General features: G+C 56.6%; 1 protein-coding gene across 3 annotated transcripts in view; it reads left to right on the forward strand.

Moving 5' to 3' along the window:
- Nucleotides 1–6,407: 6,407 nt before the first annotated feature.
- The window catches only part of NECTIN2 (nectin cell adhesion molecule 2), a 28,462-nt gene continuing 10,285 nt past the window's right edge, over nucleotides 6,408–24,584 (forward strand). For 2 of the 3 annotated variants that reach the window (XM_027037754.2, XM_053211296.1), the window contains exons 1-5: nucleotides 6,410–6,810; nucleotides 17,344–17,739; nucleotides 21,309–21,605; nucleotides 22,719–22,836; nucleotides 23,822–23,970. In XM_027037754.2, coding sequence (XP_026893555.2) covers nucleotides 6,708–6,810; nucleotides 17,344–17,739; nucleotides 21,309–21,605; nucleotides 22,719–22,836; nucleotides 23,822–23,970 — 1,063 coding nt within the window. In that variant the 5' untranslated portion in view covers nucleotides 6,410–6,707. Of the gene's footprint in view, nucleotides 6,811–17,343; nucleotides 17,740–21,308; nucleotides 21,606–22,718; nucleotides 22,837–23,821; nucleotides 23,971–24,584 lie in introns of all 3 variants that reach the window. The other variant, XM_027037753.2, reaches the window with a different exon arrangement.

Below are 24,584 nucleotides of genomic sequence, written 5' to 3' on the forward strand. Positions count from 1 at the left end.
CGCCAGGCTGTGGGCAGAGCCTCCTGTGGGGGACGAGACGGGAAGGGGCGCAGGTGACACTCCCTGCCCCCACCCTCCTTGCAAGACCTGGGAGAAGTCTGATGTCACGGAGGAGAAAGAATAAGAAAGAGGGTGGAAGAGTGAGGCGCCAAGGGTTCAGAGGGCGCTGAGAACCGGCGCCCTCTTGGAGGATGGGGTGCTCTTCCCATAAGGAAAATTCTCAAATCTGTCTCGCAGAGCCCAAGGGAATTGAAGCTGCAGGATGAGGGGGAGCTGTGGAGGGGATGGAATTAGGGTGGAGCCGCGCCCTCCGGGGGAGGCATGGTGTTTGCAACGGAGGGTTCCCTAGGGAAGGAGGGGTGGCTTAGAGGAACCCACAGAAGGGTTTCCGGGGCAGAGAAGAGAGATAGCAAAAACAGTGAGGCCAGTTAGACTCCCTGAGGCTAAGGAAGAGCGATTTGAGAGAGAGATGGAAAGAAGGGGAGGTGGGGAAGGGGGTGGACTTCAGAAGCTCAGAGGAGATAAGAGCGAGACAGAGATCTGGGGAGAGAGAGGCAGAGACGGACAAACAGGGACAAGGAGAGCCAGAGACCTGGGACTCAAAGACAAGTACCGTCAGAAAGGGAAAGAAAACAAGGCCGAAAGGAGCAGCTGAGAAGCAGCGGAAGGGGGGTGGGAGATGGGTATGTGTGACCTTGGCCGAGGGGCCACCTCCCGGAGCCCATCAAATGGAGATCAGTCACATCTGGCCAGTGGAGGGCCACCATAAGGCATGCGCATGCTGGGAGGTCTCTGCCCTCTGGCCTCCAGTCTCGGGCAAGTGGTTCTGCTTCTCTGTCCTTAGTTTGTTCATCCACAAAATGGACAAAGTGGGGTCCATCACCGTGGGAAACTGGCGAGCTGCTATGGGAGTCTCCTGGTAGGCGACCGAGCAGCACTTCGGGGTCCCCCGGTACAGAAGAGCTCACCGGCCTAATTAAGATGCTCAGATCCCACTGTTTATTGAATCAGCTTAAAACAAATGAGAGAAGCTGGAGAGAAGAGGTGGGTTAACCCACTTAGATCAGGGCACGAGTGATCAAAGGTCCCCACCACCTGAGTTCTGGGACACACACACAGCTCTGAAATCGTGTCTCACGGCATGGCTCTGATGCTCACGGTGGAGGGTGAACCAGGGGGTTCTGCACCCAAAAGGGTGTCAGGGCCACGTGGGGGCAAACGCCCCCAGCCACGACTGTAGCTGTTTGAAAACCTGCTTGCCAGCCATGGCTTTTACCTCCATGGCCTGGGCACAGGTGTCAGGGAACAAAGCTGGGGGTCACCAACAAGAAGCGCCTATGGACACCCAGACACTTGGGGCTGCCTGGACCCGTCCATCCTTCCCATCTATATTGAAATCATTTTTGTGCAGGTTTCTTTTTCTTTAAGTCGGCTCCCACGCCCAAGGTGGGGCTTGAACTCACCACCCTGAGATCAAGAGTTGCGAGTTCTACCAACTGAGCCAGCCAGACGCCCCTATGTTCAAATTATTCTTTTTTTTTTTAATTTTTTTTTTAACGTCTATTTATTTTTGAGACAGAGAGACAGAGCATGAATGGGGGAGGGGCAGAGAGAGAGGGAGACACAGAATCGGAAGCAGGCTCCAGGCTCTGAGCCATCAGCCCAGAGCCCGACGCGGGGCTGGAACTCACGGACCGCGAGATCGTGACCCGAGCTGAAGTCGGACGCTCAACCGACTGAGCCACCCAGGCGCCCCCAAATTATTCTTAATAAGTCTACCAGGCCCCATGAGTTGCTTCTCTTTTTTTTTTTTTTTAAGTTTATTTATTTATTTCAAGAGAGAGAGTGCACATGAGAGGGGAAGGCGGAGAGAGAGAGAGAGAGAGAGAGCAAGGAAATCCCAAGCAGGCTCCATACTGTCACTGCAGAGCTTGATAACAGGGCTTGAACTCACCAACCGTGAGATTATGACTGGAGCCGAAATCAAGAGTGGACGCTCAACTGACTGAGCCATCCCCCCTGGCGCCCCTGTGAGTCGCCTCTTCAGTTCCATCCTTTGTTTCATCACCTATCTGTCTCCTTATTTGTGCGGTTTTCTTGTTTTCTATATGGCAGAAGTGAATATTAAAAAAAAAATACAGCAGAAACATATAGAGGGTCATAGACTAGTTGAGAGAATTTGATAACCATGCAAAGTGTTTCTACAAAGCCTGTCATAGAGTATGTTTTCGGTATGTGTTTATTATTAGTATCATCATCCGAGGAAAATGGAGGGAAAGAGAGAAAAGCAAAAGAGGGTCCTTTGGTCCAGGGAAGAGACCAGGTGGAGAGAGAGAGACCACTGTAAGAACAGACATTGGTCAGGAGGGATCTGGGGAGCTGGAGAGGGGGAGAGCAGATGGCTAGGGGGAGGGAAGAGAGGGGACCCCAGGGAGGAAGGGGGTGCTCAGCACCTGGTCCTTGAGTTAATGAGAGGAGGGTCCCAGCCCTCCTCCCTGGAAGACATACATTTGCATAAGGTCCCTCATCTGTCTGGCGTCCCAGGCAATTTGCATACAGATGGCAGCCTGTGCCCTCAGCCTGACCCCCCCACCTTGGACAAGGGTCTGGGGGAAGGGGTAAGAGGGATCTCCTGCAGGATCTGGGGCTCCGGGAAGTAAAAGCAAGTTTGCAGTAAACTACCCTTGTTTACAACCTTCTGTGGCTCCCTATTGCTCTCAAGTGCATGAACTGCCCTTCACCCGGCATTTAGGACCTAAGATGTTGCCCCTCACACACAGCCCACCCCTCCCTCTCTCACACATGCCCCTGCCTTGTGTCTTCATGACTTTACTATTCCTGGAATGCCCTTCCCGGTTTCCCCCATTGTCATAAAGCTTGCCTGTCCTTCAAAGCCTGGGCATCTGGAAGGATTCTGAAAAGTTTTCACTCCCCTTTTCCTGCCCTGGCAACTTTACAGGAATCTGTGCCTTTTTTGGGCTCCCATAGCTTTTATTAGTAAGGATATGTTTGGCTGCAAACGACCAAAAAAAAAAAAAAAATTCGTGTAAATGAAAAGGGAAATTATTCACTCGTATAACCAGGCTGACTATCTTCAGGCATAGCTGGATCCAGGGGCTCAAATAGTCTCATCAGAAAGCTGTCCTGGGGTGCTTGGGTGGCTCAGTCAGTTAAGCATCTGACTTTTTTTCTTTTTTTCCCCCAGTTTATTTATTTCTTTTGAAAGAGAGAGAGAGAGTGGGAGGGGCAGAGAGAGAGAGAATCCCAAACTGGTTCCGAGCTCTCACTCTCAGCAAGCAACCCAATGTGGGGCTCGGTCTCATGAACTGAACCATGAGATCATGACCTGAACTGAAGTCAAGAGTCAGTCACTTAACTGACCGAGCCACCCAAGTACTCCAAGCATCTGACTCTTGATCTCAGCTCAAGTCCTGTTGTCATCGGGGCCCTGAACTCAAGCCCTATGTCGGGGTGTGAAGCCTACTTAAAAAAATAAAATAAAATAAAATAAAATAAAACAAAATAAAAGTCATATCAAAAAAATTGTGTTCCTTTAGTATTAATTCAAGAGGAAGTCTCAGGGCTAATTCCCATTGGACTGGAATGGGCCCCACCCCCACCTTTGAACCAATCCCAGTGGCCAAGGGATCAAATGCACTGATTGGCCAGGACAGGATCAGGCTCCCTCTGAACCAAAAAGACTGAGTGTAGGGAATGCCCTATAGGAAAACTTGGTAGTAGGGTAGTAGACTGTTGGAAGAAGAAAAAGAGGTTACAGGTTGCCAGGCAGGTAAATATTTGGCACCAACTTCAAAGCTCTATCAGAAAGACCTTGGCCTTGTGCCTATACCTCCCGGAGGCTATGGCTCTTCAGCGAAGTGCCATGGGACTTCTCGACACTGAAAGTTGACTCCCCAGGCATGAGACCCACCCAGGCATTTGTCAATCAACATGGCAGTGCGCAGCCTCATGTATGTCCCCTTCCGCCTGTGAAGGGGCGTTAAAGTCCAGCTTACCTTCCTGGGGCTTCCCTCCTGGGCTCAAACATACCCGGCAAAGAACAGCCAGAAAGAAAAGCTGAGCTCACTCACTGACAGGGCCAGAAAAGAGCAGGTGCTGCGGGCCCTTCCTGGAAGAAATCTCCCTGGGGACTGGGTATTTTGTTGAAGGGAGAGAGGGGAGTGGGGACAGAGGCAAGGATATTACAGAGCAAATTAGTGGCAAAGCCCTCACTAAAAGCCAGAGATCCTGACCCTCTAGGCTGGCTCCAGACTGGGGAGAGGCCAGGGAGATCACATTTACTACCCACATTTATCCAGCTGGGCTCATACCAGGCTTGTGCCAAGCCTGAGATACATGCTATCTGAAGGACATGTAGGGTAGAGAGGATAAGAGCACGGACTGCCTGGGTTCAAATCCCTGCTTGCTACTTCCTTGCTGGGCGGCTTGGGGCCAATGGCCACCCTGTGCTCAGTGCATTTTTCAGTCAGATGGGGATCACGACAGTGTCTCCTCCGTGGGATTCTTGTGAGGAATTAACTAAGATATGTCAGATCTGGATTTGCCATTAAAAAATATATATTTAATTTAGAGAGAGAGAGAGACAGAGTGAAAGCAGGGGAGGGGCAGAGAGAGGGAGACAGAATCTGAAGCAGGCTCCAGGCTCTGAGCTGTCAGCACAGAGCGCAACGTGGGGCTCCAGCTCGGGAACCGCATGATCACGACCTGAGCGGAAGTCGGACGCTTAACGACTGAGCCACCCAGGCGCCCCTGGATTTGCCATTTTGTAACTTTGTTGGGCCATGTCACTTTCATCTCTCTGTGCCTCAGTTTCCTTATCACATAGGGTCAGGTGTGGGTTATTTGAGATAATATACTGCACTTAAATGTGTACGTGGCACACAGTAAGTGCTAAATACGGTTATTAATAGTATCATTACCAAGAGAAGGCAGGTCAGTAAGAGTCTCCCCTACTCGACACCTCGCCCTTTGGGGAGGAAAGCTGGGGCGTGTGCTGTGGGGAAGGAGGGCAAGTCTAGGGGCTCCTCTTGGTGGGGACAAGGTCTCAAGCATCTGCGCCCAGCTGATCGGCGACACCCTCACCCTAGAGGAAAGGGAAAGGAGGGATTTCAGGGGCTCAGTGGCATCCCCTCCTTCAGCCTCCCGCTTCCCGCCCTCACCCTGCCACACTGGGCGGCCTCACCAGCTCCCCCGGTCAGCCCTAGGAATGTGAAGAGGTAGGTGGGGGTGGGGAGGAGCGGGAGCCTCCGGGGAGAGACAAAGGGGCCGAGTCAGAGCGAGAGACACAAAGACGCGAGGAGGCTGGGAAGATAGAAGTGGGACAAGGACAAGGGGAGGGACCGGCGGAATCTGGAGGCCCGACCCTAGCCCAGCCCCGCAGGGCTAGCAGAGCGCGGGGGGCCGGTCTGTGCTGCCCCCTGGCGGGAGGCCGCGGCCACGGGGAGGTAGGGACCGAATACAGGAGAGGACAGGGGGTTTGGCGGGGAGCGAGAGCCACAGAGAACAGAGGCTGGAACAGAGACGTCGAGAGAGACAGAAACAAGAAGGCACATCGAGACACAGGGACACAGTCAAAGGGATGGAAAGAGACGCGGGGACCAAGTGACACAGGAACGGTGTTAGAAAGACAAAGAGCAGAAACACCAGAAACACAAAGCGACTCCGACACGTGCGGACTCCAGAGGCAGAGAAATAAAGGGACGAAGGAGATCCAAAGATTGTGAGAGACATAAAGCCAGAGCACAGAGAGGCAAAGAGAAATCTGGAAAGGAATGGCGCAGCGACGCCCAGAGTCCGGGGCAGAGCTTAGAAAGACACAGGATAAACCGAGACGCACCCAGTAGCGAGACAGGCACTGGGCGAGGGGCAAGAACTAGGAAAGTCTCCTGGCGGGCATGGTGGGTGGGTGGGGGGCGGTTTCAGCTTGGGGGCGGGGCTCCAGGAGGGGGCGGGCCTATGAGAACCCACGTGCCTCACGCAGGTGTGACGACGCTTCAGCTACAGCTGAAGAGGCGGGGACAGAACTTCGCGCGGGGCTGAGACCAGGCGGGACCGAGTTCCCGGGAAGAGGCTGGACCCACGGCCAGTAGAGCGGGTGGGCGGGGCCGCCGCGGAGGCGTGGCTTCAGGGGGGCGGAGACCGCTGTAAACTCCGGAGAGGGCGGGACCGAATCTCAACCAGCCGCCCGGAGACGGGGGCGGGGCGCGAGCGGTCTCCTGGAGGGCAAAAGGGGTGGGGTTTGAGCTCCGGGGGAGGCGGAGATTGAATTCTGGGGGAGGGGCAACATCGAATTCTGGGGAGAGGCAGGTGTAAAACCCTGGGAGGGGGCGGGCGCAGCATGCTGGGCGGGGCGGGAATAAAATCCCGGGGAGGACCAGCGTGGAATCTCAGAGAGGGCGGGACAGCGTGAGCGAGTGCGGCCGGAGCCCAAGGTCGGCTCCGCGGGGGGGGAGGGAAGGGGTGGGTCCTGTGACGTCAGCGAGTCCGAGCTGCCAGAGAGAAGCCTGGGGCCGGGGGCGCCGAGCGGGGAGAGCCCGGCCCCGAGAGCAGAGCCGCGGGAGCAGAGCGGGCGGGAACCGGCCGGGAGCCGGAGCCCCTCAGGCACCTGCTCGACCGCCCAGCCGATCGGCGCTCACGGAGTGGCCCGCAGGCCCCCGCCCGGGCCCAGTCCCACCCCGGGCCCCCCCATGGCCCGGGCCGCAGCCCTCTCGCCGTCGAGATCGTCGCCGACGCTGCCACTCCTGCCGCTGCTGCTGCTGCTGCTGCTGCTGCTGCTGCTCCGGGAAACCGGTGAGAAACCGCAGACGCCCACCCCCCGCGCGGACCCAACCCCTTCCCCACCTTCCGAGTGGGGAAAGACCGAGCACCCTCCCCGCTCTACCCCCAGTTCACCGAGCCCCCTCCCTCGAGCCCTCTTCCCGGCCGGCCGCACCGACTCCGACCCTTATCTCTCGGCAGCCCTCTCCCCCCGCCCACCACCACCCTTCTTAATCCCAACTCTCCATCCATCTTACACCGGACTTCTCGGTTATCCCCTCCCCCTTCCTCAGACTCTAACACCAAAAGGGTTAAATCTGAGCCTTCGCGCCCCCCACCCCACCCCGCACTGAGCTGTCAACCCGGATCTGAGGTTCCATCTCCGCTTCCCCGCTCAGGCATGTGGGGAATTTCTCCCCCCGCTCCCCAGCAGGAGGGTCGCGACGAGGAGACAAGACCATCCCCCATTTTCCTTCTCCCAGGGTTGGGCGTTTGAGGCCTTGGGAGAACTGAGGGCAGGGGGCCAGATGTCCAGGCTCTCCAGGGGGGCTGGAGGGCTGGGACTTCGTGTTCCTTGGAGGGCCAAGGATGAGAGTTCCGGCGACCTGGGGAAGGGCCTGAGGACTCCAACCTGGGGCCTCAGGGAGCTGTAGGTTCTTGGGACCCAGAAAACAAGGGGCTGGGGCCTGGCTCCTGGGACCCAGACAAATTAGGGGCTCGGGGTCTGAGTCCCAAGTAGAATGAAGGCTAGGGGCTATGTGTCCTGGGGTCCTGGTCGAATTGGGGGCAGGAAGGGCTCAAACCTGGGTTCCAGATTGTGAGCAGGGGGCTCCTGGGTCCCAGGTAAAACGGGGGGTGAGGGGGGAGGCGGAAGAGGCCCTATCTCCTGGGTTTCAGATTTAATTGTAGGCATTGGAATGTCTCCTGAGATCCAGATGTAAATGCGGGCGGGGCATTCGGTTCTTGGCTTCTAGATGTAATCAAGGGCAGGAGGCTCTCTCTGGAAGCTGGCGCTCGGTCGGCTGTGTCCCCTGAAGAAAGAAGACGCTTCCCTTTCCTTGTGAGCCGTCGGCTGGGACGTCCCTGGGGAAGTTTTACCGGTTTCACTTTAGCTGAACCCCGGCAGGGAGGGGCGGGAGCTCTCCCCGGCTCCCGGTTCCGGACTCCCAAGTTTCGGGACCTTATCTTTCCTCCGGTCGCGCCCTTGGAGCCGCCGCGGGGGGGTGGGGGGTGGGACGCGAGGAGCCGCCGCCCTAATCCCCCGCCCCTCCCTCTGCTCTGCCCACCGACTCCCTGCCAGTCCCCTCAACCCCTCTGAGGGAGGGCGCAGCTCTCAGAGGAGGGAGAGGCTGGGACGAACAGGTGAAGAAGGTTCTGGCCCCGCCCCCTTGCAGGTGACTGGGCTCTTTATTCCCAGCTAGAAACTCTGGACACTGGAGTTTCCCAAGGGTTTGCCCAGGAAGTGTAGGCAGGAGCAGGGGGTGGGGGGGTATCTTGCCAGAACCCTGAACCCTGGCTATCCCTCTGACCTCATTTGCCCCAGCTTGTCGCTGATTTGTATCCCAAGCCCTGACTCCGAGTTGGATACTGGCTCTCCCTTGGTGTCAGAGACAGGGACATGAGGTCAGGACCTGCCGCTTGTGAGAAACGCTCAGAACCCACCTGACCTTGAGCCAGGCTTTGACTTGACTCGTGATCTCATGGAGAATTCTAGATCGCCCTAGGAGACAGGTCCTCTGTTCCTATTTCCATTTCGCAGATGGGGACACGGAGGCTTCGAAAGGGCAAGCCACATTCCCGGGGTCCACAGCCAGTCCCCAGAAAGCCAGGCGTCAGACTTCAGAGCCTTCCTGGGCTCTGCTCCATCAGGTGCCCCTAAAGCTCCATTTCCTCCTTTGTAAAACAGAGACAGTAACCCTTTCCCTCTAGGGCCAGTGGGAGGGTTCAGAGGCCTCACTGAGCCCGTGTGAAAGCTCTTAGCACCTGGGGAGGGGGCCTTCCGCCCTCCTGACCCCTCATCTCTGTGCCTTTGCTTCCCACCTTTTCTCCCTCCCCTCTTTTCTCTCTTCCTGTCTCTCCCTCCTTCCCTCACTTTCTCTCCACCTCCTCCCCTCTTCATTTCTCGCCTCTCTCTGCTTCTCTGGCTCTCTCCTCTCACAGAGCTCCTTCTTTCTGTCTTTCCTTGCCATCCATCTCTCTCTTTACCTGTCTCTGGCTCCTCTGCCTCCCCCCTCCTGGGCCCCTGGGGGACCGAGGGCTCTCCACCTGGGCCCCCTGCTGGGTCGCCTCCTCTCCAGTCCTCCCTAGCTTTCTTGGCTCTTCCCTGTCAGTCAGCCCGTAGTGGAGGGGGATGGGAGGAGAGGGCCTGCTGTCTCTTCTCATTAGGGAAGGGGGACTGGGCAGCGAGGTGGGGAGGGGAGCAGGGAAGGGATTCACAGACAGGGAGGGAGATACAGGGCTGGGGACGGAAGGCGGAAGGCGACGGAGAATGCGTCAGAAACAAATTTAGGGATGGGGTCAGGGACAAACCCTAGATTGGAACCGAGAGAGATGGCGGGGGGGGGGGGTGGGGGGTGGGGGGAGGATGAAATGTGGCCCACAAGGGTGGGACAGAAAGATGCTGAGATGGGGCCAGAAAGGTGGCGGAGGGGGGGAGGGAGCTGGACGGACGCACCAGGATAAAGGCAGGAACAGCCTAAGGAGAGAGATTTAGAGCCTTGGTGAGGGACTGGGAGCCCAGAAGCCCCCAGCCATCAGTGACGAGATGCCAGGACCCAGGGAGGTCAGGGCACAGGCCAGTCTCAAGGCCAGCAGTATGTGGGGGGCGCAGGGAGTGGTGAACACAGAAAGGACAGGGAGTTAAGGCACACCGGCCAGCTCCCCCGCCCCGCCAGGGACACTGTTACATTTTTAATGTCCCAACCATGCTGAGAAATGAAGGAGGAGGGGGAGGAGAAGAGAGACCCAGGGAGATGGCCCAGGCGTAGACAAAGGGTATCAGAGATGGGGAGACCCAGGAGGCAGGGAGGTCCCAGAGTCAGAGACATACAGCCCGTGAGAGATAGACACCAGAGACATAGACCGTGAGAGACAGACACCAGAAACCCCGAGAGTTTAGAGACCCCAGGAGATAAAGCAGGGAGCCGAATTCCAGAGACTAGGAGACCCACACCCAGAAAGAAGGGCCTCTCAGGTGTCAGACATAGAGGAAAGAGACTATGAGAACAGCTAAGGATGTGGGCCGTCTTCTTGGGCCAGTGAAAATGTTCTGGGATGGACTGCCATGAGGGAGGCACAGATCTGGGAATATACTAACGCCGCTGAACTGTGCGCTTTGAATGGGCGGATTGGATGGTATGGGAATTATATCTCAATAAAGCCGTTAGAGGGGCACCTGGGTGGCTCACTCAGTTACGCATCCAACTCTTGATTTCAGCTCAGGTTGTGATCTCACAGTTCGTGGGATCAATCCCCGCATTAGGCTTTGTGCTGACAGCAAGGAGCCTGCTTGGGATTCTCTCTCTCTCTCTTCTCTCTCTGTCTCTCTCTCTCTGGCCCCTCCCCTGCTCGTGCAAGCGCTCTCGCTCACTTCTCTCTCTCTCTCTCTTTCAAAATAAATAAATCAACTTAAAAAAAAAATAAAGCTGTTAGAGAGAGAAATGACAGACACAGAAAGCAGAAAGTCTGAGAGAGACAAAGGCAGAAACCAGAGAGCCGGGAAGTTGAAGACATGTAGGGACAGACTCAGGGCCCAGGAACCAGATGCAGAGAGAGATCAAGGCCTGCGGGGCTGGGGTGGGGGGGTGGGCGGGCAGAGTCTCGGGGATGGAAACATTTTGGGGTAAATGTGGACTGGGCAGAGCGGTGAGAGCTTCTGTCTGAGGGGCTCGGCCAGGGAGGGCAGTCCTAGAGATCCAGCACCAGAAACATCAGACCCCACAGCGGGGGTCCTGGGCCCTTCCGGGGTGTGGGGGGGGTGTGGCCGCTGCAGAAAGGCAGGGAGGTCTCAGCCTGGGGAGGGAGTGATGACCACCCTCTGAGAGATGGTTGGGGGAGACAGGGAGGCAGGTGCAGAAAGCCAGGCACAGAGAGCCCCATCTCCAGGCCACCGCTGCTGTGGCTCGCCTCTCCCCACCCCAGACCGGCTCCCGGATGTCCGCTGCGGGGGTGGGCACTGTGATTAATGCAATTAATTAATTAGCAAGGTGGCTGAGGCAGCAGCCGAGGCCAGCGCTCATAGCACGCCGGCCTTCAAGGGCCTGCTCGAGTCCTGCTGCACCCGACAGGGCAGGTCACAGTGTTTATGGGTCTCAGGAGCCAGCCAGGCAGGATCCCCGGAGTCAGGGCCTCCAGCCCCCTACTCGAAGTCACCATGGCACCCTCCTCTCTGCCTGGATCTTCCAACCCCGGATCTCAGGGTCTCAGGCTACGTGTCTCTGTCTCTCTCCCTTTTCTCCTGGGCTCATGCGATGCCCCGGGCAGCCCCCACTCCGCCACCAGAAAGCCTGCAGGCCCAGGCCATAGGGACAGGAAGCGTGTCTGGGGACCCAGCTGATGCCTCATGAAGCTGTCACCAGTCTGCCTTGCTGAGGGAAGCTGAGGGAGGCCCGTGTTCCCATGGCCAGACTCTCCCCCACCGTGGTGCCAGCCACGTCCCAGCCAAGGTCAGGGCACAGGCACGCTCCCAATAGCGCGCTGGACACCAGGGTCCTAATTTCAGGCCAGCCGTCCTCCTGGCTTCGGTTCCCCAGCCTCCATCTAAGACGCAGAATGTCCGGGCACCAGCCCACCCCTCTGCCCCTGACTCTCAGAGCCTGTGGCCCTCAAGTCCCAGCCATTCCCTGCTGAACTTGCCGCCAAGTCTGGTTGATCCTTCTTCCTCACAGCCCACCCCCCGCGTCCCTGCCCCATCCCATTCCAAGGGTTCTTCCAGAAGGCACAAACCTAACCCTGTTCCTCCCCCTGGGTACAACTCTCCAAGGCTTCCCAGCACCCTCAGGCAAAAGCCCAAACTTTTTTTTTTCTTTTCTTTTTAAATTTAATTAACTTTTTTAAAATTTACATCCAGGTTCATTAGCATAGAGCGGACAGTGATTTCTGGAGTAGATTCCTTAGTGCCCCTTCCCCATTTAGCCCATCCCCCCTCCCACAACCCCTCCAGGAGCCCTCAGTTTGTTCTCCATATTTAAGTCTCGTGTGTTTTGTCCCCTCCCTGTTTTTATACTATTTTTGTTTCCTTTCCCTTATGTTCATCTGTTTTGTCTCTTCAAGTCCTCATAGGAGTGACGTCCTATGATTTGTGTCTTTCTCTGACTAATTTCACTTAGCATAATACCCTCCAGTTCCATCCACATAGTTGCAAATGGCAAGATTTCCTTCTTTTTGATTGCCGAGTAATACTCCCTTGTATATATAGACCACATCTTCTTTATCCGTTCATCCATCGATGGGCATTTGGGCTCTTTCCATACTTTGGCTATCGCCGATAGTGCTGCTATAAACATGGGGGTGCATGTGTCCCTTCAAAACAGCACACCTGTATCCCGTGGATAAACGCCTAGTCGTGCAATTGCTGGGTCCTAGGGTAGTTCTATTTTTACTTTTTTGAGGAACCTCCATACTGCTTTCCAGAGTGGCTGCACCAGTTTGCATTCCCACCAAACATCTTTTTTAATGTTTATTTTTGAGAGAGAGAGACAGAGAGAGAGAGAGAGAGAACAAGCCGGGAAGGGGCAGAGACAGAGACAGGGAATCCCAAGCAGGCTCTGTGTGGAGCCCAATGCGGGGCTCGAACCCACAAACCATGGGATTATGACCAGAGCGGAAACCAAGAGTCAGATATTTAGCCGACCGAGCCACCCAGGGGCCCCCAAAGCGCAAACTCTTAATGGAGCCTCTGCCCGTGTATCTAGTGCACAGCTGATTCCCCAGCTTCACCTCATTCGTTCATCCATCATGTTTCTGGAGCTCCTACAGTGTGCCAGGCACCATTGTAGGCTCTGGAGATAGAGTAGTCAGCAAAGACCCCTCCCCCTGGGCACTGATGTTCTAGTGGGGGAGACACATCAGGTGCTTTGAGGGAAATGAAGCGGGGTCGAGGCAGTTTTTATTACCATTACGGTGCTCAGGGGGTCTTTGCCTAGCTGAGCAAAGACCTGAACGAAACGAGGGAGGGAGCCATGGGGACGTGTGGGGAAGAAGCATTTCAGGATGCGGGAACGAGTGCAAAGGCCCTGAGGTCGTCTGGGGAACAGTGGGGAAGCCGGTGAGGTCAGAGCAGGGTGAGCCAAGGGTAGAGGGTGGGGGATGAGGCTAGAAAGAGGAGGAGTGCAGATCGTGTGGGGCCTTGAGAGTTTCTTTTCTGAGTGCGGAGGGCCGCCGGAGGGCTCTGAGCCGGGAGGAGGGACCTATTGGCTGTGTTTGGGAACAGACCGTGAGGGCAACTGCAGTCCTCCGTGTGGGCAGGTCCTGGTGAATTAGACAAGATGAGGCACTGTGGGGCTCAGACGTGGTCTGTTGGTGGGTATATTTTGTAGATGGAGCCGACAGGGTTTCCTGATGGACCGCGTGTGGGGGTAGAGGACGAGGGGCGACGTTTAGGTGGAAACACCCCTAACCCCACAGGGGCTGAACCATCCTGTTCATTCATTCAGAATTAGAAACAGATTGGGGGAACTTCCAGAGGCCCCTGGGTGGCTCCGTCGGTTAAACGTCCGACTGTTGGTCTCGGCTCAGGTCGTGATCTCGAGGTTCGTGAGTTCGAGCCCTGTGCCGGGCTCTGTGCTGACAGCGCGGAGCCTGCTTGGGATTCTCCATCTCTCCCTCTCTCTCTCTCTCTCTCTCAAAATAAATAAACATTAAAAAAAAACAGAATGGGGAACTTCAGGCCATGGGACTTTAGAACCTCATTCATTCAGAGAATATTGAGTGTCCACCAGGAGCCGATCGCTGTCGCAGATACTGAGGGCATAAGCTTGTGGGCCTAACCGGGCATAAAAGTCACGAAAGTCCAGGCTGGAAGAGGGGGAGCAGTGCTCTGCAGAGGAAATGGGGGGGCAGGGGGAGGCGCGTATGGCCCTCTGGGGCAGAGTGTTGGGGATGAAAACCCTGTCTGGGGAGCCTACCCCACAAGAAGCCAAGAGTGGGGTCTTTTTTTAAACCTCCAAAGCGGACAATGCTGAGACACCCCCCTAGATACAGGAGGGCAGCCCTCCCTCAGAAGATCCAGTTGTCACGCGGCCACAAGGACCTCCCCAGCATGTGAAATCTGGCTCACCGAAGGGTCCCAGGGACCCAGAGGTAGGGGTGGGGCTCCGCGAGCCTGAGCTCTGCTTCCCTTGAAAAGGAATGCCTTCTCCTTCAGGAAGCCCTCCGGGCCTCCCTCAGGCGGGTCAGGCCTCTGGCTCTCGGTTCTTACGCACACACCTCACCCCCTTCAGTCTTCCCGGCCACCTTGACAATGACTCTTGGGGCAACGTGGGTCTCCACGCCCCATTGTCTACCCTCACCTGATACACATGTCCCTGTCTCTTCTGAGGCACCTGCACCCCACACAGAGCCAGATACTCATTTGGTTGTATTTATTGAGCGCTTACTGCATGCCATGCCTTGGTGTCAGCTCCGGGGATACAGCAGGGAACGAGAGACAGACATCCCATCCCCAGGGGCCAACCCTCTAGCACCCAGGACCTGTTTGCTGAGTCACCGTCCCACGAACTTGCCTGGGATGGGAGCAGATTCCAATCCCTCCCTCCCCCACCACGCAATCCCTTTAAATTCTAAGTCCCCCTCCAGGAGCCAGCCTCCAGCCCTGCACCGTCTCCATCGTAACCTCTGGGTCTTCTAGTGACCCCTCTGCAGGACTTCTTGCTGTCTGGTGAGGCATTTCTGCCCGGCTCCACCTGCCCCTCGGGTTCCCTGGGTTCAAGCCTAGTCATTCTCCAGCTGCGGAACCCTCCGTAGCTCCCACTTGCCTCAAAGGGGAACACCTACATTCCTGGCCCGACCCTACTTTGCTCTCTCCAGAGCCCACAAGGGCCGGGTGATTTTTCCTGACAGAGGGCCCGTCCCTCCCCACCCAGCTGGAAAGGGGCAGGCCCTTGGGGGACCCTTGTCCCACATTCCGTGCCTTTGGAGGCCGAGTGGGTGAAGGATCCCGGCACCGGAGGGAAGGGACAGCCTTTCCTCAGCTCCACCCAGTTGGTGACCCCTAGGAACCCCATATCCTGATTTTGGTCTGGATTTTGAGCTTTAATCTCCAGACCCTTCTGTGGGTCAGTAGATGGGTGAGTGCTGGTTCGTGTTGGAAACAATGCTGTGTGGGCCAAGAGTGAATACACGCGAAGCCGGATTTGGCCTGCGGCGGGCTGGCAGCTAACAGCCTCTGGCCTCTGTTTGACTCACCCGTGCGGGGCCCCTCAAAGGCCTCGTGGCAGGAAGTCGTCTCATGGAATCGTCACGAGGGACCCTGCTTGAACATCGCCATTTAAAAAAAATTTTTTTTTCAACGTTTATTTATTTTTTTTTGGGACAGAGAGAGAGACAGAGCATGAACGGGGGAGGGGCAGAGAGAGAGGGAGACACAGAATCGGAAACAGGCTCCAGGCTCTGAGCCATCAGCCCAGAGCCCGACGCGGGGCTCGAACTCACAGACCGCGAGATCGTGACCTGAGCCAAAGGCGATAGATCTGTTACACAGTGGTCTTGGCTGGGGGCTTCTTTCCAAAAGTCTCTGGGACCGGCCCCCGCTGATGCAACTGCCTTCTGCGGGGACCCTCTCATTAGGGTCTCCTATTAATGTGCCCTGGGTTTCTGTATGAGGCCAGTGCTCCCCACCCCCATCTCGGTCAAAGACAGCTGGGCAGCCTTTGCCCCTTGAGCAAGGGCATGTGCCCTCGGCCTTGCCTCAAGGCTGAGTATCAAGGGCCACTTGTAATTATACTTACCTGGCTGTGTTTATTTAACAAGCACTGATCTCCTGTTTCCTGTGGCCCTGTGCTGAGTGCTCCACGAATATTCTTTAATCTTTATAACAGCCTCTATAGGGGGCGGAGCCCTCCGATTACCCTCATTTTACAACCGAGGAAACCAAGGCCCAGAGAAGTTCAACGACTTGCCCAAAGTCACACAGCCAGCACGTGGCAGCACCAGGATGCGAACCCAGGCGGCCTGGGCCCGCGGTCGCCGTGCTGTATTGCCTCGCACCACAGAGCAACATCCTTCTTTATTCCGTGTTTTTATTAAACGCGAGAAAACAAACGAGGAGAAGGGAAAAGAGACGTTCACGCAAAAACCCGTTTGCTCATATTCCGTTCTGTTCACAATCAACACAAAGTGGAGACGACCCGAGTGTCGATCAACTGATGAGCCGATAAATGACACAGATGCACCCACACAATGGCATATTATTCAGCCGCGAAAAGGAACCAAGCGCCCGACAGGCGCTGCGTGGACGAAACTTGAAAACAGGATGCCAGGTGAAGGAAGCCAGTCACAGCGCCACCTAGTGTATGATTCCATTTATACGAAATGTCTCAAAGGGCAGATGTGTGGAGGCCAAGGAAGTGAGTGAGGGGTTTCCAGGGGCTGGGGGCACGGGGAGCGACTGCCAGTGGGTACCGAGTTACTTTGGGGAATTATAAAAATTCCCTAAATTTGATTGCAGTGACAGACACTATATGTAACAAGTCTTGTGAATGAATATACAATATATACTCACCTGCTTTCAATGGGTGGGAATTATATCTCAATAAAGTTGTTTCAAAAGAAAAAAAAAGTGGGGCACCTACGTGTTTCAGTCGGTTGGGCGTCCCACTTTGGCTCAGGTTCATGGGTTGGAGCCCCCCCCCCCCCCCCCCCCGCGTTGGGCTCCGTGCTGCCCATGCGGAGCCTGGTTGGGATTCTGGATCTCTCCTCTCTCTCTGCCCCTCCCCCACTTGTGCTTTCTCTCTCTCTCAAAACAAACAAAAAGGTGGCTAAGAGGGCTGTAGGTTTTCTAGAAAGGTGAAACTATAACTGAAAGAGAGACAGAGTGCAAGCAGGGGAGGGTCAGAGAGAGAGGGAGACTCCGAATCCGAAGCAGGCTCCAGGCTCCGAGCCGTCAGCCCGGAGCCCGACGCGGGGCTCGAACTCACGGACCGCGAGATCATGCCCTGAGCCGAAGTTGACGCTTCACCGACCGAGCCACCCAGGTGCCCTGTCTCACATTTTAAATATTTAAAATTTTATGTTAAATTTTATGTTAAAATTTTATGACCCTCCCTCATTCATGCTGTCTCTCCCTGTCTCAAAAATAAATAAATATTAAAATAAACAAACGGTTTTTAAAAGGATATTAACAGTATTCCACACTAGCACGTAAGCTGGTTGAGATTCCTATGTCCCCAGTGTTTCTGTGAAACGTGCTCTCTGGAAGAATCGGGAATCGGGACCTCACAAAGGCTCCTGCGTCGCATCTGGGGCTTGCATTTCCCAGTGGGGCCCCTCAGCGATGGCCCTGCCTGGCCTGGAGGTATCTGGCTCCTTCCCCCACCCACCTCTCTCTCTCCCTCTCTCTTTTCTCCCCAGGAGCCCAGGATGTGCAAGTTCGAGTGCCGCCCGAGGTGCGGGGCAACCTGGGGGGCACCGTGCAGCTACCGTGTCACCTGCTGCCGTCGGGACCGGACGTCAGAGTCTCGCAGGTGACGTGGCTGCACGTGGACGCAACCGGCACCAGCAGGAGCGTGGCCGCCTTCCACCCTTCGTACGGGCCCAGCTTCCGCAGCCCAAAGCCCGGCGAAGAGCGGCTGTCCTTCGTCACCGCCGGGCAGAGCAGCGGGACCAGGCAGGGCACGGAGACGGAGCTGCGGGATGCCACGCTGGCCCTCCGGGGACTGACGGTGGAGGATGAGGGCAACTATACCTGCGAATTTGCCACGTTCCCCAGTGGCACCAGCCGGGGGACGACCTGGCTCCGGGCCATAGGTGAGCAGGGTCGGGCGGGAGAGCCCTCTCGCAGATCTGTCTCTCCCTCTGCTCCCGCGGTAATATCGGCTTTCTCCGTGGTCTTCGGTCAGTTGGCAAATATCCATTAAGCACCTGCCGTTGCCAGACTCTGTTCTGCGGGCTGAGGTTACAGCAGGCGCAAGGCATTCGCCAAAGACATACTGAGCACCTACTATGTGCTGGGCCCTGTTCGGGGCTCTAGCAACAAAGCAGTAAGACAGCTCCCTGCCCTCCTGGGGCTTCTACTTCAATAAGGGAGGGTCAGACAGTAACTAACGTTAGTAAGAAAAACAGGAGTGAGTCGGGTGGTTCTAGGTGCCATGGAAGCTGGTGGGGGGCAGATTATAATTTTGGCTGTAGAGTCCAGGTGAAATCTGAAGAAAAACTCGAAGGAGGCAAGGGAGCCCCGTAGGTTCTCTAAGGGAACAGCATTTCAGACAAAGAGAATGGCAGGTGCAAAGGTCCTGAGGCAGGGCCCACCTGGAACATTTGCCGTAGAGCAAGGAAGTGAGTGTAACCGGAGGCTTGCGGCTGAAGGGAAAGGAGGAGGGGACAAGGTCAAGAAAATAGTGGAAGCCACGGGACAGCCCCATGAACCACATGAGGACTTTGATTTTTGCCCTGAGAGAACCAGGACTGTGGGAGGTTCTGAGCAGGGGATAGGTGTGATCTGGCTTCAGTTTTCACAGGCTCCTCTAGCTGCAGGTCGGGGGCAAGGGTGGCAGCTCAGGGGCCACAGGGGAGCAGGGGAGCGCGTGAGTCCCGGCAGGAGGTAATGGCAGCAAGGCAGAGGCAGTTGGGGCAGCAAGAAGAGATCAGATTCGGGAAACAGGTAATGCCGGGGAGTGATCCAATTAGCCAACAAAGGGGACACACCAGGATGATGCGATACTCACTCCGAGTAAGCGACCCCGGTGGTCCCTTTTAGACAGAATGGGCAGGGAAAGAAAGCCTCTTAGTCAGGTCCTGAAGCGTTAAGGAGTCACGCGGGGACGTGTGCCCTCGGGCAGGGGAATAGATGCACCCGTAAGAGGGAACCGTGTACCAAAAAGCTGGGAACCGTGTACCAAAAAGCTGGGAACCGTGTACCAAAAAGCTGGGAACCGCGTACCAAAAAGCTGGGAACCGTGTACCAAAAAGCTGGGAACCGCGTACCAAAAAGCTGGGACGCAGGAGTGCACTTGGCATGTACCAGGAACAGAAAGGAGGCTGGTGGCCAGGGCTTCCGTGACCCCTCACCGAAGCAGGAAAACCAGCAGAGCCAGATCGCATGGGCCTCCTGGGCGAAGGATTCCTTGGGGGCAGATGCAGCGGGGGTGGGAGGAGTGGGTGGGATAAAGCCTCCAGCTCCAGACGGGGAGGGCAGGGGAGGGGCGTGACCAGCACAGCCACTTAAGAAAATGGGGGACACTTTGGGAAGGGCTTTTTTTTGAAGGATGCTCTTTCTTGTTCCATCTTGGGCACCCGCCTGGGATCCCACCTTCCCCCGGCAATGTCCCGCAAGCCACCTCGCTTGGGACTCTCATTTTCGCTCTCTCAGCCCCAGAGGGTTTGAGAAGTCCACCCTGTACCGTCCCTGGGCAAAGGCTTTCATTTCAGAGGCGCCCGAAACCCCGGTTGTTTTGCAGAATTCAAAACACAAGACTTTCACCACCCCACCCCTGGCAAAGGTCTCTTCCCATGCCGTCACTTGTTCTGTTCGAGAGATATACGCGGCGAGCACCTGTCTCACCCCAGGTGCCTCCTGGGGCAGGTGCACAGAACAGACCAGCCAGACCTCTGCTTTTCGTGGAGGAGCAGGTGCCGTGAGTCCCCCCCCAAAGGAGAGTCAGATGTCAGGGAAGTTCCCTCGAGGAAGTGAGGCTGGGCTCTGCAGGAGAAGACCCCGCAGCGGGTGGGAGCAGGGTCTGAGGGCGGCGTGGGGCAGGTGCCCAGGACGGTCAGAGGACAGATAGCAGGGTGACCGGGGAGGATGTGAGGAGGCCCCTCGGAGGCTCTGGCAGTCCGGGGAAAGGAGAGGAGAGCCCTACCGCATGGATGAGCTCAGCAGAATCCCAGATGGAGATTTCCACAAGCCAGTTGGAGAGCTGAGGCGCCACCCGGGACAGTCTGGTGATAGCCGCGGGTTGCTTATTCCTCATGGAGGTTTTATTGTTTTCCCTCCCCATATCTTTCCATGTTTTCCAGGAAGGTGGGTGAGAAGGGCAAAAAATCTCCCGCTTTGGGAATCTCCGTAACCTTTATCCCACTTCTGGCCCCGCAGTTTGCTGGTGATTTCAGGAAAGAAGTAGAAATCCTTTTGAGCTGGACCTTTGAACTACATTATTCTGCTTTGGCTTAAAACAAAACAAAACAAAAAAACCACTTAGCCTCTTCCAGACAGAATTCTACCATGGCACACGGTGCAGCGAGTGCTATACGTAGAAATTTAGTTAAGCTGCACAACATTCCTACGGGGTGGGCATTTTTTAAATTAATTTTTGTTTGAAGTTTATTTTGTTTTTGTTGTTGTTTATATTTATTTTTTTCAATTTTTTTTAATGTTTATTTATTTTTGAGACAGAGAGAGACAGAGCATGAACAGGGGAGGGGCAGAGAGAGAGGGAGACACAGAATCTGAAACAGGCTCCAGGCTCTGAGCCATCAGCACAGAGCCTGACGCGGGGCTCGAACTCACGGACCGTGAGATCATGACCTGAGCCGAAGTCGGACGCTTAACTGACCGAGCCACCCAGGCGCCCCTTTGTTGTTGTTGTTAATGTTTATTCTTTGAGAGAGAGAGAACAAGCAGAGGAGGGGCAGAGAGAGGGAGACACAGAATCCGAAGCAGGCGCCAGGCTCCGAGCTGTCAGCACAGAGTCCGACGTGGGGCTCGAACTCACAAACCGCAAGATCATGACCTGAGCCGAAGTCAGACGCTTAACCAACTGAGCCACCCAGGCACCCCCAAGTTTATTTATTTTGAGAGAGAGAGTGAACAGGGGAGGGGCAGAGGGAAAGGGAGAGAGTCCCAAGCAGGCTCTGTGCTGACAGCATGGAGCCTGATGTGGGGCTCGAACTCACGAACCGTGAGATCATGACCTGAGCTGAAATCCAGAGTTGGACGCTTAACTGACCGAGCCATCCAGGCGCCCTGGGCATTTATTTTAAGTTTATTTATTTATTTTTGAGAGAAAGAGAGAGCGGGAGAGGGGCGGGGGGGCGGAGAGAGAGAGAGAGAGCATCCCAAGCAGGCTCTGCACTGTCAGCCCAGAGCCCAGTGTGGGGCTCGATCCCACAAACTGTGAGATCATGATCTGAACCAAAGTCCAGAATTGGACAGTCAACCAACTGAGCCACCCAGGCCCCCCCTGGGGTGGGAACTTTTATTATCCTGAGTTTACAGAAGAGGAAACTGAAATCCGGAGCTGGGAAATGACTGGCCCAAAGCCGTGCAGCTGCTGAACAGAACTGGGATTGGAGCCCAGGCAGTTGGGGCTTAACGGCTGAGGTGTTTGTTGAGTGACTGCGGGTGAGGAGTGACGTCACCCCTCTGTTGCTCTCCCCAGCACAGCCCCAGAACCACGCCGAAACACAGGAGGTCACCCTGAGCTTGGAACCTGTGCCCGTCGCCCGCTGTGTCTCCGAGGGGGGCCGGCCACCCGCCCGAATCTCCTGGTTCTCGCCCCTGGACGGGGAGGCCAGAGAGAGCCAGGTGTCCGGACCTGTGCCCGGCACAGTTACCGTCACCAGCCGCTTCACCTTGGTGCCCCTGAGTCGAGCGGATGGTGTCAAGGTCACCTGCAAAGTGGAGCATGAGAGCTTTGAGGAGCCCATCTTGCTGCCCGTTACCCTCTCCGTGCGCTGTGAGTGTTTCAGGATGTGACCGCGTCCCCCGTGTTGTCTACGCTGGCTTCTCTAGGGCGCTGTCTACACTACCGCCGAGTGCTGGCTGCATTAGCCCCCCGGGGCCACATTCTGCACTGCCTTCCCGCCGGTTGTCTATACTGGCTCTCATGGGCAACGTCTACACCCTGCCTCCTCATTGTCTCTACTGCCTTCTCCAGGCTCTCTCCCTGCCGCCCCCATCGGTGGTAAAGCAAGGTTTGCAGGGGCCGGTTTTATACATTTCTTCCCAGTCCCACATCCAGCGAGGTCACACTGACAGCTTGATGTCGATCGCTGAGGGCTACTTACACCAAGGAAATCGGCAAACACTGCAAATCAGGCCTGTTCTTTTTTTTTTTCTTTTTTTTTTTTTAATGTTTATGTGTTTTTGAGACAGAGAGAGACAGAGCATGAACAGGGGAGGGGCAGAGAGAGGGAGACACAGAATCTGAAACAGGCTCCAGGCTCTGAGCCATCACCCCAGAGCCTGATGCGGGGCTCGAACTCACGGACCGTGAGATCGTGACCTAAGCTGAAGTCAGCCGCTTAACCGACTGAGCCACCCAGACGCCCCCATCCCCTTTTCAAAAAGCCCCGTTTACCAGCCCCCACCGGCCCCCAACGACATCTTTTGTGGCTCCCGCGGGGGCCCCGGTTGACATTTGCTTTACCATGTGCATCGACTACTGTGGGTTTGTAGCAACCAACCCAACGTTGTCTACACCCCCCACCCCCATTCACACCATCTAAACTGACCCTGCTGGGGTCGCCATACCAGCTCCTGCCCCCCCGTATGATTCACGTTGGCCCCTGTGGGCCCCGTCGTGGTAGCAATAACACGATCTCTGTGGCACCCTCAGACGCTGCCGCCATTGAACCATACCTTCCTCGAAATGGTCCAGGTGGCATCCCGCGACAGCAGGTGTGCTGGCCTCAGCAGACGTAGCCCAAACTGACCTGCCCCAGTTTCCACGGGTCCACGTCCTGCCAACCCACCTCATCTCTTTAGGATTCCCGTCTATCTGCTCACCTATCTGCTCTCTGGGGACTCCGCCCGTCTCTGAGCCAGCCCCCCCCCCCATTTCCTCTAGACCCCCCTGAGGTCTCCATTTCCGGCTATGATGACAACTGGTACCTCGGCCGCAGCGAGGCCACCCTGAACTGTGATGTCCGCAGCAAACCAGAGCCCACAGGCTACGACTGGAGCACGTGAGTCCTGGGTGGGGCTGGACCCGTGGGTCTGAGGGAGGAGGGGGCTGGGGGCTGGACTCCAGGGTCTGAGGGGGGGTGGGCTGCGGGGACTGGGTCCCTGGGTCTGAAAGGGGAGGGGCTGGGGACCTGAACCCCTGGGTCTGAAAGGGGAGGGGCTGGGGACCTGAACCCCTGGGTCTGAAAGGGGAGGGGCTGGGGACCTGAACCCCTGGGTGTGAGGGAGGAGGGGCTGGAGGCCTAGACTCCTGGGTGTGAGGGAGGAGGGGTTGGGGGCAGGACTCCTGAGTCTGAGGGAGGAGGGGCTGGGGGCAGGACTCCTGAGTCTGAGGGAGGAGGGGCTGGGGGCCTGGACTCCTGGGTCTGAGGGAGGAGGGGCTGGCGTTCTGGACTCCTGGGTCTGAGGGAGGAGGGGCTGGGGGTCTGGACTCCTGGGTCTGAGGGAGGAGGGGCTGGGGACTGGAACCCTGGGTCTAAGGGAGGAGGAGGTGCAGGGCTGGAGACTGGGTCTGAAGGAGGCGGGGTCTGGGGGTCTGGACTCCTGGGTCTGAGGGAGGAGCGGGTGCAGGGCTGGAGGCTGGGTCTGAGGGAGGAGGGGCTGGGGGCCTAGACTCCTGGGTCTGAGGGAGGAGGGGCTGGGGGCTGGATTCCTGGGTCTGAGGGAGGAGGGGCTGGGGGCCTAGACTCCTGGGTCTGAGGGAGGAGGGGTTGCAGGGCTGGAGTCTGGGTCTGAGGGAGGAGGGGCTGGGGCCTGGACTCCTGGAGTGAGGGAGGAGGGGCTGGGGCTGGACTCCTGGGTCTGAGGGAGCAGCACCAGGGATCTGAATCCATGAGTCCTCCAGGAGAATGCTGGCAGTGTCGGGTCTTAAATATTAAGTTTTATGTCCCTGGAGCTTGGGTGTTAAAGGCTGCGTCATCAGGGACCAGGCCTGTGCCCCGCTATGGGCCCTGATGTTCCCCTCCGGTGGCCCCTCACACCTTCCAGGACCGCAGGCATCTTCCCAGCTTCCGCAGTAGCCCAGGGCCCCCAGCTGATCATCCACTCGGTGGACAAACTCGTCAACACCACGTTCATCTGCACCGTCACCAACGCCGTGGGCACGGGTCGTGCTGAGCAGGTGGTCCTCGTCCGAGGTGAGCGGGTCTTGGAGGTGGCGGGCGAAGATCGGGTCAACCCCCCACGTGCTCCTCCTTCCTGGGTTCCGGGGCCGCGTTGCGGGGAGGCTGTGCCGCCGGCCTGGGGAGGGATCCAGACCCGCCTCGCCGATGGGAAAGGAGGGCAGTGTGGCTTTTCTGTCTCACCCCCCCCACCCCCCCGTTGGATCTGGATCAGACGGTAGGGTAGGCACTGGCAGAAGAATCGGGAGGATGAGGCCTCTGCTAGGGGCTTGCTCGAGACTAGAGGCTTGGGAAGGGTCTTCAGGAAGAGACCCGGGGATATTGTCCTGGGCTCCAGTTGGAGAGACGCATGTCAGACAGCTAGGCAAACAGAAACACACTCAAACACTGATTTCTTACAGGGAGTGCTGGTCAAGTAACATTAGGAAATCAGTTTGTTTTTTTAAAATTTTCATTCATTTATTATTTTTTTTTAATGTTTATTTTTGAGGAAGAGAGAGACAGAGCGTGAGCGGGGGGAGGAGCAGAGAGAGGGAGACCCAGAATCCGAAGCAGGCTCCAGGCTCCGAGCTGTCAGCACAGAGCCTGACGCGGGGCTCGAACTCACGGACTGTGAGATCATGACCTGA

This window comes from Acinonyx jubatus, chromosome E2 (genome assembly GCF_027475565.1).
Source record: "Acinonyx jubatus isolate Ajub_Pintada_27869175 chromosome E2, VMU_Ajub_asm_v1.0, whole genome shotgun sequence".
Classification (NCBI taxonomy): domain Eukaryota; kingdom Metazoa; phylum Chordata; class Mammalia; order Carnivora; family Felidae; genus Acinonyx; species Acinonyx jubatus.